The sequence below is a fragment of the Xenopus laevis genome, chromosome 1S (assembly GCF_017654675.1).
Source record: "Xenopus laevis strain J_2021 chromosome 1S, Xenopus_laevis_v10.1, whole genome shotgun sequence".
Classification (NCBI taxonomy): Eukaryota; Metazoa; Chordata; class Amphibia; order Anura; family Pipidae; genus Xenopus; species Xenopus laevis.
In genome coordinates this window covers 75,356,906-75,370,311 of record NC_054372.1, presented here as the reverse complement: position 1 = coordinate 75,370,311, position 13,406 = coordinate 75,356,906, and the positions used below count along the sequence as shown (strand labels likewise).

The 13,406-nt window shown below is 38.0% G+C and overlaps 1 protein-coding gene across 7 annotated transcripts in view; it reads right to left on the bottom strand.

Annotated features, from left to right (window-relative positions):
• LOC108704110 (protein lin-54 homolog) overlaps nucleotides 1-13,406 on the bottom strand; it is a 204,522-nt gene that overhangs the window by 34,754 nt on the left and 156,362 nt on the right. For all 7 annotated transcript variants that reach the window (XM_018240502.2, XM_018240504.2, XM_018240506.2 and 4 more), the window contains 2 exons: nucleotides 9,229-9,331; nucleotides 7,804-7,941 (listed from right to left, as the gene is read on the bottom strand). In XM_018240502.2, the coding sequence (XP_018095991.1) occupies nucleotides 7,804-7,941; nucleotides 9,229-9,331 (241 nt within the window). The remainder of the gene's footprint in view (nucleotides 1-7,803; nucleotides 7,942-9,228; nucleotides 9,332-13,406) is intronic.

Genomic DNA, 13,406 nt, shown 5'->3' with positions numbered 1-13,406 from the left:
CTATTTTAGCAGCCGTTTCCGTGCGCACACGCTGACTATATTGATTGTTTCTCCTCATCGCCGGTACCTTATTTACTGCGTTGTCCAGAAAGCCGTCCCGACTGCTTATTCACAGGTTTTTGGGTCAGTTATGGGCTGCACAGGGTAATTGAATAGCAGAGCTCCTCTGCTTTGCGGCTTACCGGTTCGGCATGCGGCTACGCCCCAGTCATTCCAATATTTAAAAAGGGATTATGATCTCAGCTTGGCAATTATAGGCCAGTAAGTTTGACATCTGTGGTGGGCAAATTATTTGAAGACTTATTAAGGGATCACATTCAAAATTTTGTCCTAGTGAATGGCATTATGAGCAGCAATCAGCATGGCTTTATGAAGGATAGGTCATGTCAGACAAATCCAATTGCTTTTTATGATGATTTAAGTAAGATGCTGGACAGTGTGGAGGCAGTAGATGTGATCTATTTGGATTTTGCCAAAGCGATTGATACTGTGCCCCACAAATGACTGCTTTCTAAACTAAGGTCTGTTGTGCTTGTGAAGTCATTTGCACATGGATAGGAAACTGGCTAGAGGATCGGATGCAGAGGATGGTGGTTAATGGTACATTATCGGCTTGGAGTAAGGTTCTTAGTGGGGTCCCTCAGGGCTCGGTATTGGGTCTGTGCAGCTAAGTGACAAATGAGATTAAATGTTGATAAATGTAAAGTCAGGCACCTGGGTTGTAAAAATATCCAAGCCACTTATAATTATGGAAATGTACCTTGGAGTCCTCGTAGATGATAAACTTGGCTGTAGCAAGCAATGGCAGTCAGCAGCATCAAGGGCAAATAAGGTCTTGAGTTGTAATAAAAGAGGCATTTATACACGGCAGGAAGTGGTCATTCTGGTAAGGCCCTATCTAGAATATGCTGTACAGTTTTGGCCTCCATCAGTCAAACAGGACATTATTGTATAAGAGAGGATACAGAGAAAGGCAATTAAGCTGGTAAAAGGTATTGGAACTCTTAGCTATGAGGAAAGACTGGCCAAATTGGGGATGTTCACGCTGGAGAAGAGGCGCTTAAGGGGTGATATGATAACTATGTATAAATATATAAGGGGACCATATAATAATCTCTCTAATGCTTTATTTACCACCTGACACAAGGTCACCCATTCCGATTAGAAGAGGTTCTGCCTAAATATTCGGAAGGGGTTTTTTACAGTGAACTTGATGGACGTGTGTCTTTTTTCAACCTAACTTACTATGTTACTATGTTACAAACAGAGAAAAGAAAAGGCTGTTTTTCTCAGTCAGATAAGTCTCAGAACATACAGCTATCTGTACTTACTAACTCCTTGCACCCAGCATGCACAGCACACACCCTAAAATGAAGTTAGCATATACTAATTGTCCCAGAAGTCACTTCAGCAACTGAATAATCATGACCTTTACTGCATTTTTTTATGGGTAGAAACACAAAAAAATACACTGAAACCCCCACCCCAAAAAAAAATATTTTTGGAAAGTATATATTCAGCCGAATCTAAAATGGATAACATGTCTTTCTACTCCAAACTACCGAGTCTCAATGCTTTCCCAAATTTGTCGGTTTTTCCTTAAATCTTTAAATTTCTAGCATCTTATCTTCCACATAGCATTCGGTACCAAAAAAAATATATCCTAAATATGAATGCCAGAGGTCCACTGAACAGTTTGATGTCCATGGTGCATTTGATTAGATTACCAAACTATGTGGCGTACAGAGCCCCCCAAATGAAATCAGTGCAGATGAATTTTTTAGGGCTGACATACTGGTTACTGCAATATAAGCACCTGGTATGTGTAATATGTGCCATAAGGCACCCTAACAGCACAGAGTCCCTAGAAAACCATATATTTTTGGAAAGTGCAGATTCTGACAAATCAAAAATGGTTAACCATGTCTTTCTAATGCAAAGTACCAAATTGTAAAGCCATGCTAAAAGTCGCATTTTAATGACATTTCTGAAAATGCATTGCATCGCATTTGACCCCATAAAAGCATAAAATGTCCTAATTATGAACACCAGGGGTCTACTGAACATGTTGAAGCCAAATATGCATAAATAAACAAAATTATGTGATGCACAGAGGCACCCAAATGAAAATGAATTTGCCATACGACCCCCTAACGGACAGAGGAAAACTATATATTTTTATACGTTTTATAAGTACACATTCTGACGAATGAAAAATGGGTAAATATGTATTTCTACAGCAAACTACCTAACTGCAAAGTTATGTTAAACGTATTGGTTTTTCTGAGATTTTTGAAAATCATCACAAAGCTTGCATTTTACCCTATTATAAGCTGTACATTTCATAATGATTCAGCATAAAACATTCTAAATATGAACGCCGAGGGTCTACTGAACAGTTTGATGCCCAATATGCATAGATAAACCAAACTATGTTGCGACAGAGACCCCCAAATGGATATATAGCAGACAAACTTTCCATGGGCAAAATAAAGTAACAAAGAACAAATGCAATAAAATCACTAAAATCAAGAAAAACCAAAAAAATCAATCCTTTTTTTGCACCTAGTGTAATCAGCAGTCAGAATTAGTGATGGGCGAATTTCTCTGGAAATTATTGAATTTTTCGGCGAAAATGCGCAAATTCGCCCATCACTAGTCAAAATCACAGTTTAAATATTTTAGCATGGCCAAATAGGTTTTGTGGGCAGAAATAAGTGAGCAGAGCTGAAAATGCAATCAAATGGCTAAAAATCACAGAAATTGCAATATAATCACCGAAATAACATACAAAAGGTATTGCACAGTGCAGATATAGACATTACAAACGCTAGTACGAAATGGACTAAATATTGAAATTGATTTAAATAGTTTTGTTTTTTAAAAATAATGTTACAGTTTCAATTAATTTATAAAGGTGTAATGTATAATTTATATTTTAGATCGAATTCTACATAAATTTCAATAAGAGTTGGGCATCTGAGCTTTGAAAAGAAAAAAAAGTATTAATAAAAGGAATTTTGTTTGCTAAAACACAATTCCAGAACTAATCTTCCATTATATTCTGTATGTGATACTCTTTGATCCTGCCATTGGATACAAACAGAATAGAAAGGTATAGGTATACGCCTACATGGTTGGTTTCTAGAGAGAAACAGTGCATCTTTTTGATTTGCTTGAATTCAGCTAATAAAAGGTTAGCAGGATACTGTTACCACTTGGGATTGTTACTCTGTGGATAAAGAGTCACACTATTGATTGCCGTCTTTTTCTGTTTTCCCCCTGAGGTTGATTGGAGATGACGGGGTGATGGGGTGAAAGACTAAACAAACATTTTTGGCTTGTTCCACCTACAGAGCTATGCCAACCTTTATATGGATTAGATGGAGGAGTTTCACATCTATGGGGTTAATATTTACAAAATAAAGTGTCATATAATCACAGGGCCAACATCAGGGTTGGGGGGGGGGGGCAATCGTCCCAGGTTTTTGGTCCTGTGCTCACTTTGATGAGCCAGACTCCCCAGCTGTCCGTTTACAGGGCTGGCTCTGCAAAGAGGCAGCACATAAAGCCAGGTGCTTTTACTTAATGCCATTCACTGCCCCTGCAACCAACTTAAAGTGGCCAAGCCTCCCCCAACTCCGATTGGCCTAGCACGCCCTCTGACCATGATTGGCTCAGCCCAACCCTGATTGGCTCAGTCTCCATCAACCTTGATTGGCCCTGCCCACTGCCAACCCTGATTGGTTCAGCCCACCTCCAATCTGGACTGGCCCAGTCCACTCAATAGCGAATTGCACAGAGTGGAATAGGAGTCTCACTTTCTTTTTCTTAAACCCTCCGTCACTTACTTTCTATCCTTTACCCTAAAGACTCTTATCTCTCCCTTTCTGTGCTGTAACCCCATTCCCCCTCTCTTCCCAGTGCTTTTACCCTCTGTCGCACCTCCCATCACTGACTTACCTCAGCCTCATTTAACATACTATCACTACTAGAAGTGGATGAAGAATGTGCAAACTAATACATGATGAGACAAAGTTGTATCTTAAAATCTTATAATTTGAGTCTTCAAAAACAAAAACTTACAAAAACAAAATTTGTTACAAATCAAGGGCTGTCTTACAAACAGGACCATTAAAGAAAACAGCATAAAAGTGTTTTTAATATTACTAGATGGGGTGCATATATGTCAGGATCAAATATAGAATACTATTAATACATATCAAGTGACATAATTGTTTATACATTTTTTTAAAAAAAAATAATAACCACTAGAAACATTGTTAGTCTGGGTTTTAAGAAAAAAAAGAAAAGTTTGTGAAACCTTGTGAATTTTTTATATTTTTATTTTTTCAATAAATACATGACCAAATGTAGCAATTTTTTTTTCCATTTATTTTTTCCATTTTCCATTACTAACAGAGCACTTTTTTAAATACAGTATATGCACATATACATACTGTATATTCACATACATGTACTTATACAGGGCTGCCTCCCAAGCCTGATGCATTCTGGAAAGCAGCACACAGGAGTTTTATTTTCCCTAATGTTAGCCTTCTCACTAGCTAGACATAAACAACCCTGCACTCAGCTTTCCTGCCGTCCAGAACTTGGAACAGCGCTGATGCTTTTAAATCAGGGGTGCCCAAAATGTCAATCCCGGACTACCAGTTGATCACTTAAAGGAGAAGGAAATGCCAAATGTTAGGCACCCCCAAGTGAATATATCTACTTAACTGAAACCCTCGGCTGGTGCACCGGGCCAGGGTTATTCCAGCAAGCACCACAGAGCGATCCTCTTTTTTCTTCACGCAGCTAAGCATACGCATTAGAGCTGGAAACTTTAACTAAAAAGCTGGCTATTTCATTCTACTGCGCATGTGTCTGCCCCAGGGAAATTTGAAGAAAGAAGAAGCCATAAAAAAGGATCTCTCTCTCTCTCTCAACAACTTGCTTGTTTGTCAAGAAAACACTTATCAAGCAAGTAATAAGCACAGCGTTTTGAAGCTCCCGCTTCTTTATCAAGCAATAAAGTATAAAATGACATCACATCCTTTTAAAGCATAAAGTATAAGCCACACCCATAAGTGGGATGTGGACTAATGTTGCTAAGTAATATATACAAAGCATTTGATACAGTGCCACACAAAAGGTTACTGGTTAAATTAAGGAATGTTGGCCTGGAACTTAGTATTTGTACCTGGATAGAGAACTGGCTAAAAGATAGACTACAAAGAGTGGTGGTAAATGGAACATTTTCTAATTGGACCAGTGTTGTTAGTGGAGTACCGCAGGGCTCTGTACTAGGTCCCTTGCTTGGTTTATTAATGACCTGGAGGTGGGCATTGAAAGTACTGTTCTATTTTTGCAGATTAAACTAAATTGTGCAGAACTATAGGTTCCATGCAGGATGCTGCCACTTTGCAGAGTGATTTGTCTAAACTGGAAAAAAAAAGGTTATGCACTTTGGCAAAAATAATATAAATGCAAGTTATACACTAAATGGCAGTGTGTTGGGAGTTTCCTTAAATGAGAAGGATCTAGGGGTCTTTGTAGATAACACGTTTGTCTAATTCTGGGCAGTCTCATTCTGTGGCTACTAAAGCAAATAATGAATGAAAACATAATTATGCCTCTTTATAGGTCCCTGGTAAGGCCTCATCTGGAGTATGCAGTTCAGTTTTGTACTCCAGTCCTTAAGAGGGATATAAATGAGCTGGAGAGAGTGCAGAGACGGGCAACTAAATTGGTTAGAGGGACAGAAGACTTAAATTATGAGGGTAGACTGTCAAGGTTGGGGTTGTTTTCTCTGGAAAAAAGGCGCTTGCGAGGGGACATGATTACACTTTACAAGTACATTAGAGGACATTATAGACAAATAGCAGGGGACCTTTTTACCCATAAAGTGGATCACCGTACCAGAGGCCACCCCTTTAGACTAGAAGAAAAGAACTTTCATTTGAAGCAACGTAGGGGGTTCTTCACAGTCAGGACAGTGAGGTTGTGGAATGCACTGCCGGGTGATGGCTGATTCAGTTAATGCCTTTAAGAATGGCTTGGATGATTTTTTGGACAGACATAATATCAAAGGCTATTGTGATACCAAGCTCTATAGTTAGTATAGGTATGGGTATATAGAATTTAATTAAAAGTAGGGAGGGGTGTGTGTATGGATGCTGGATTTTCATTTGGAGGGGTTGAACTTGATGGACTTTGTCTTTTTTCAACCCAATTTAACTATGTAACTATATCGACCAATACCCTTAAACTTAAACAGTATAACACAATTGTGCCAGCAAAACATAATAATAATATCATTCAGTCATCAGAAAAACATATTTGTCAAAGTTAACAATATGATAAGCAGAAAATAAGATATAAAGAATGTGTAGAATATCATATTTAAACAGTCCCAAGCACAAACCAGTGGAAGTGTGTCATAATGTTTTTTAATCACATGAAAGCATATAGATCATATTCTCTGTTGAGCCCTTATGGGGAAAATGTTTGCAATGTATGTATCTACAACAACTCCAGAGAAGAGAGAAATTTTAGTCTATTGCCCCCCCCCCGACGTGGGGGGGCAATAGACTCAAACACAAGAAATCTGAGGGTTGCTACGGAATGTCGTGCTGAGTGAAAATGGGCTAGTAAGGATTTATGCTGACTGATACGATCCCGTATTGGTTGGACAGTCTGCCCAACATAAGCAAGTCCAAGGACACTTAAGCATATACACCACATATTCTGTATCACATGTAAAGTGGCCTCGTAACTCAAACTTCCTCCCTTTATATGGATGAGTAAAATTATTGGCGCGAATAACACTGGAGCACTGATTACACCTACCACACGGGAACATGCCATTTGTTAAGGGTGCCAAGACCCTTTGTGTGCTACCTCGTTGGGTACCCAGATCAGCTTTTACAAGCCTATCCCTGAGATTCTGTGGACGCTTGTAGGATAGTAAAGGAGGTTCCTGGAATTCTGGAATATCAGGGTATGCTGTACGCAATAAGGGCCAGTGTTTATAGATTACATGGTGAATTTTATGAGTGCAGGGATGGTAAGTATGTACAAAAGGAATACTGCTTGCTTAAGTATTCATTTTGGGGGTAAAGTTTTCCTTTAAGGAATTGTTATACCTAATTTTACATAAGAACCATTTCTTGTTCCAGGATAAATTTTTCCTCCAGGTACAGGGGACTGTCATGGGGTCCAACATCACCCCTACCTACGACAACATCTTCATGAATTTCTTTCAGAACATGTATGTCATGCACTATACAAACAAAATTGCTTTAAATGGTGGCGCTACATTGATTATTTGTTGGTATAATGTTTGTTGGAATTCAAAGCACACTTAGATTCTTGTGTTCCTACGATTGGGTTTACACTCACACACAGTGAGGAATCTGTTACATTTCTAGACACTACCGTATATCGTAGAGATTTCTGTATACAGATTTGTTTGTTAAACCCACTGACCGCAATAATTTGTTGCACACCCAAGGGCTAATATTTCCTCTCTCCCTAGATCACATAGTCATGGAGGAGGACTATCCATTTTGCTTCTCTCTCTCTCTCTCTATATATATATATATATATATATATTTTTTTTTTTTTCTTTACAGACAACTTCTCATTTAAGAAACAAAAAGCAGGACAGAGACAATTTTATATTGCATTATACAAGAACATATTCGATATTTCAGTATTGGTCTGTCCTGAAATAACGGTTTATGTGTCCTGATATAGGGATATTGAAGAGTTTTATAGTGTGGTTAAGAATCACCTTACCTCATAGCATTCACAGTAGTTTTTGAGGCAACCAGAACGTTTGCAGTTGCAGCCCTTGCTGTGTCGCCTGTCAGATTCTCCTTCTTTTCCTTTGCCTATTTTTGGCTTGAATGCTTCTGGGTTTCTATCCAAGCATGCCTATAAAAGAATTGGGACAGTTCCATTTCCCTGCATATAGGTAGGTGTTTTTATGCAGACAGAGGCATATTTTTAAAAAATTGTTTACAATAATTAACTTTTGTCTAAAATATAAAAGTAAAAAGTGGTTTAATGACTGAGCCTAAGAGGGGTTTTATTCCTATAGAAAGAGACTGTCATGGTTTTTTTTCCTCCAATCATGTAGGTCTGTAAAAGAAAAATAAATATATACCTATTTTTGGAAGTTCAGATTTTTTAAGAACGTTTATTGCACAAGCCCAACCAAATGAATGACCATACATGAAAAGGAGGAAATATAATTAACAATGAGAGTAAAAGAGAAAAGGACAGATACTGGAAGCAATGTAAATAGATTCATAGAACTTTTAAACTATATGAATACATGAACTTTACTTTAGAACTTTTAAAGGTTGCTCAAAAATAAAATTTGCATTATACAATAGAGCAGGTCTGGACTGGAAGTCAAAATAGGCCCTGGCATTCCAAGTACAGAGAGGCCCAATCAGCATCCCACCAGCCCAGTAAATAGTGGCTTTCTATGACCTCTTATGGCAGCCCCTCTGGCATTTGCCGGAATCCTTAAAAAAATCAGGCTGAGGTATTTTGTTTTTAGAATTTCTTTAGTAACAGATGTAAAATAATGCCATTTAAATAATTATGTATGTATGTATGAGACATTTGATTGGACTGCTATAATGCTGAAAACCACACAACCCAATTTTGGGATAAAAGAAGTACATTATTTTGCTAAGCAGTAGATGAGTTTAGCTTATATTTATGACTTTATTAATTTAATGCATAGGAGCAATCTGAGGCATTTAAGTATAAGATCGGTTATCTACAGTGCTTTGGAATGCTTTTCTAGATTAGGGAGTTTTATGTAATTTCGATCACCATACTTTAGATATGCTAAAAATAATTTCATTATTGCTCCTTTCAATTCTGGTTCAGCACATAAAACACAAAGCAAAGTCAGACCAGCAGCTAAACACTGTCTGGTGCAAATAATGCAGGGCTAGATCCAAAATAAATACATAAAACTACTCAAAATTGATAGAACAAAAACCTCCAAAGCCCGGGGACAACAACAGATAAAAAAACACCCGTTTGTGATATGTAAAAAGAATCCTATTGGCTACTGGTTGGTTCTAACCCTACTTATGTCAATACTGAGGGTGGTAGCTTTAGGTTAACTGGCTTAAATTCAGGCAACACATTGATAAAACAAAGATTAAAACACAAACTATAATAACAAAAATAACTCACCTTGATTGCTTTTTGACGTTCATTTTCATGCTCCAGATTATTGTAGCAATTTGTACAGTTGCAGTTGTTGCAGAATTCTCCATTGGCAAAACAATCACAGTACCTGAAATATGTACCAATGGCTTAATTTACAAAACTGTAAATTACAATACTGAACCCTTCGGCTACTATGGGATGCAGGAATTGAAACAATAACGGGGAGGGGGTAGAAGGTAAAAAAAACAAAAACACATCCATCATGAATTTGGAATATTAAACTGTATATTAAAGGAGAACTAACCCCCAGTACCAAAAGCCCCCCTTAACTTCCTAGCATTGCCCCCTTCCCCACTAGCTCCCCACAAGTGCATTCGTTAAATCTGACCCTTAAATGCAGAGCGCGGCGAAGCTCCCGGTCACCATCTTCCATCGATTTGAATTGCCGAAGCCAATTGCAGTTGAAGCTGATTCCTGACAGTCCTACAACGCATGCTCCCACAGGTTTCATATCGGTGAGGAGACCTGATGACAATACGAATCGACTGAAGATGGTGACCGGTAGCTCCGATTCGCTAAGTCATTGGCCTACCTTTGGCACCCTTTCTTGTTGGCTCAGCTCTGTACTGCTGCATCAGTTTTCCCCCACGTATTCTCACTAGGGCCATAGGACCAGCCTCATGAGATTGTGTACTGAACAATGGTCACAACATTATAACTATATGTATCATATCAGTCTAATCATGAAAGAGTCATGAAATCAATGGAAGATGTAACCTCCATATCGCTGTACTATTGCAATAAATAACTCCATAACTCCACTTCCCTCAGCAATAGAAGAATGTCACTTAGCAATGTGGCTTCTAAGGGCCCAGACACATGTGCGGATATTTGCAGTGTTTACTATGTGGTCAGCGCCACAGTTTTTTTTAAAAAAGCCAACTGCTTTGTAAATACTCTAACAGTTTCAACCTTCGGCAATGGAATTCTGGTGTAGCATATTTACGCTGCAATCAGATTTTTTAAAACTGCAGCGAGCACCGCGCCGAAAACGTTGCAAATGTCTGTATGTGTGTCCAGGGCCTTAGGAGCAGCTGAAATCTTCCTTATCTCCTTATTACCATGAGCCTTTTCATATGCAAAACATGTGATATAAATTTATACAGGGACATTTCTTTCATCTTTTTGACTGGAAAACACTCCACCACATCCACCATTATAGTTACTGAAAAATACTGCACAATAATCAAGTATCTACATAAGTACCATTCTACTAGCAGCAATAAATGATTAATGTGCCCAGTGGCAGCATACTAAATTACAATACAAATACAAATTTTAAAATTCAAATGGAAATATTTACTAAATAGATATTTACTATGGATAGATTCAGCTCGCAGGTTTATCCCTGTGACATTTTGAATAGGACTTAGTAACAAGCCACGCAGACAAGTAGCCAGAGATGACCTCGTATTTCCATCAAAAACAAAAATTTCAACAGCACTACTCAGTTTCTACACTAGTACTTAACTGGGTGTTCCCTTTCTCTGTTCTTTTAAAGTGGATACCAAGTGACATGTATCGATATCCTTTTGCCTATATAAAAATGCCTTGGTGCACGTAACTGCCACTATACTTTGTTTTTTGCTATAAATACACACATTATACATGATATATATATATATATATATATATATATATATATATATATATATATATATATATATATATATATATATATATATATTCCAATGGTTCCAGCACGCCGACACTGAGGTATAATATACCCAGGTGCTATTCCATGCCAAATATTCAGTAATCCATAGAATCAGGAATGCACACTGGGAATTTAAAATATCTTCATCTTTATTAAATCATCTTTAAAAAGAAAACAGGTCAACGTTTCGGTCCCCTGCTTGGACCTTTATCAAGACCCAGATTCTTATTTAAAATCACTTTAAATAGTTAAAAGCAAAAAAAATTAACCAATCAGTGAACAGCCTCATTTTGGTGCATGACATCACAAAAACTCCTTCCTTCAATAGGTTAATTATATCTATGTATATTTTTTAAACATCTATGCAACAAAAGTATCCAGAAAACACATACTATATCGTTTTATTACAATGTTGTTAAAATGTTGCAACTACAGAAGTTATCTCTGGCTAAGGAAACAGGAGAGGGAGCAGTATTCATTCAATCCATGCGGTGAAAGAGTATTTAATTTTTTGATCCAAAAGACCTCCCTCTGTAGCAATACCTTTGATCTGTCTCCTCCCCTGCTTAAGGGGGGGACATGATCAATCGCAATGTATTTAAATGTAGGGAGTCTGTGGCCCATTTCTAAATAATGTTTCGCTACAGGCTTATTGGTCTTACCATCTCTAAACGCCACACTTATTGCAGACCTGTGTCCATCCATTCTCAACCTGAGCGTTAGATCAGTTTTCCCTACATATGACAGACCACATGGACAGGTGATCAAATAAATTACATGAGTTGTTAAACAAGTGACAAGCAATGATCAGATTTAATAATATTCCAATTCTTTTTAATTCTTTTACAGATCTCTCTAGAGGCTCCATTGTATGTGGTACTAAATATTAAATTTGGAGGCTCCCTAGTAGTTGTAACTGAATTACTCGTCCTATCCTTAGCAGTTTTTAAAGCTCGCTTAAGTACCTTAACAGGATATCCTTTCTGTCTAAAGCGCTCCCATATATCATTGATCTGACTAGATCTACGTCCCTCCTCGGTGTTATTCCTCAATGCCCTACAAAACTGTGAAATTGGTAGGGAACACTTAGTGGCCCAGGGGTGGTCACTATTATAGTGAAGTAAAACATTTTTGTCCGTTTTTTTACGGTATAGGGTGTACCCTAACCTTGTCCCTTTACGAAAAATCTGCACATCCAGAAAATTAACATACTCCTCATGTATACTAAAAGTAAATTTGACTGGGGATGGTAGACCATTCAAACACTCTACCATATCATTAAATTCAGCAAGGGACCCCCGCCATATTATCAGCATATCATCGATAAAGCGCTTAAAGAACAATAGTTTCTCACCATAATCGTGAATAATGTTAGTAGTCTCAAACTGATGCATGAATAAATTTGCATATGCTGGTGCCATGGCCGCTCCCATTGCTGTCCCTGCAATCTGTAAAAAATAATCCTGTTCAAATCGAAGATAATTAAGATTTAAGGTTAATTGTAATAATTCCAGGACAAAAGCTATGGGAGGGCCATTATATGCTTCAAATTCACGCAAAGAGCGTCTCACACAATCGATACCCTCAGTGTGTGGAATTATGGTATACAGGCTGACCACATCCATACTCGCTAAAAAAATAGGGCAATCATCTGGTAGTATTATATTGTCCAAGCATTTAAGAAGATGTGGGGTGTCCCTTAAGTAAGTGAAAGTACTTTGAACTACAGGTTGAAGAATGCTATCAATATACTTCCCCAGCGGATATAGCAAAGACTCACGACCCGACACTATGGGGCGCCCGGGTGGAGCTGTTAAGCTCTTATGTACTTTAGGGAGGGTATACAAGATTGGACATTTAGGGTGGTCCATTGTTAAATAATCTTTAATCTGCGTTGTGATCACACCCTCATTGAAGGCATCCTGTATGACACTATCAACCTGTTTTTTGAAGTTAATTATAGGATTACCTGATAAGCGTTTATACACAGACACATCAGTTAATTGAGTAATAATTTCAGTACGGTAATCTGTATAATTCAACAATACAATCCCCCCACCTTTATCCGCTGGACGGATGATAATAGAGGCATCACCTGTTAATGATTTAATAGCTATACGTTCCTCCTTAGTTAAGTTATCACAAAATTTATGTTCAGAAACAATTTGTTTAATATCTCCATCAACTGCCTGTTTATATAGCTTAATGGCTGGATTGGTTAAAGGAGGTACATACAGACTTTTAAGATTTAAAGTTGGGGCATCCACAGGTGGCTGTTCAATAGGGTTAAATTGTTCCTTTAAGCATACAGTCCTGCACAGTTTAAACGTATCTATTTCATAGTCCAACAGTGTGGGGCGATGCATAGGCACAAAAGAAAGGCCCTTACCCATAAGTGAAGGCTCTGCCTCGGTCAGCGTGTGCGAAGACAAATTGAAAATCGGCACCTCTAGGTTTTGCGCGAGCGACCTCTTCTTACCCCGCC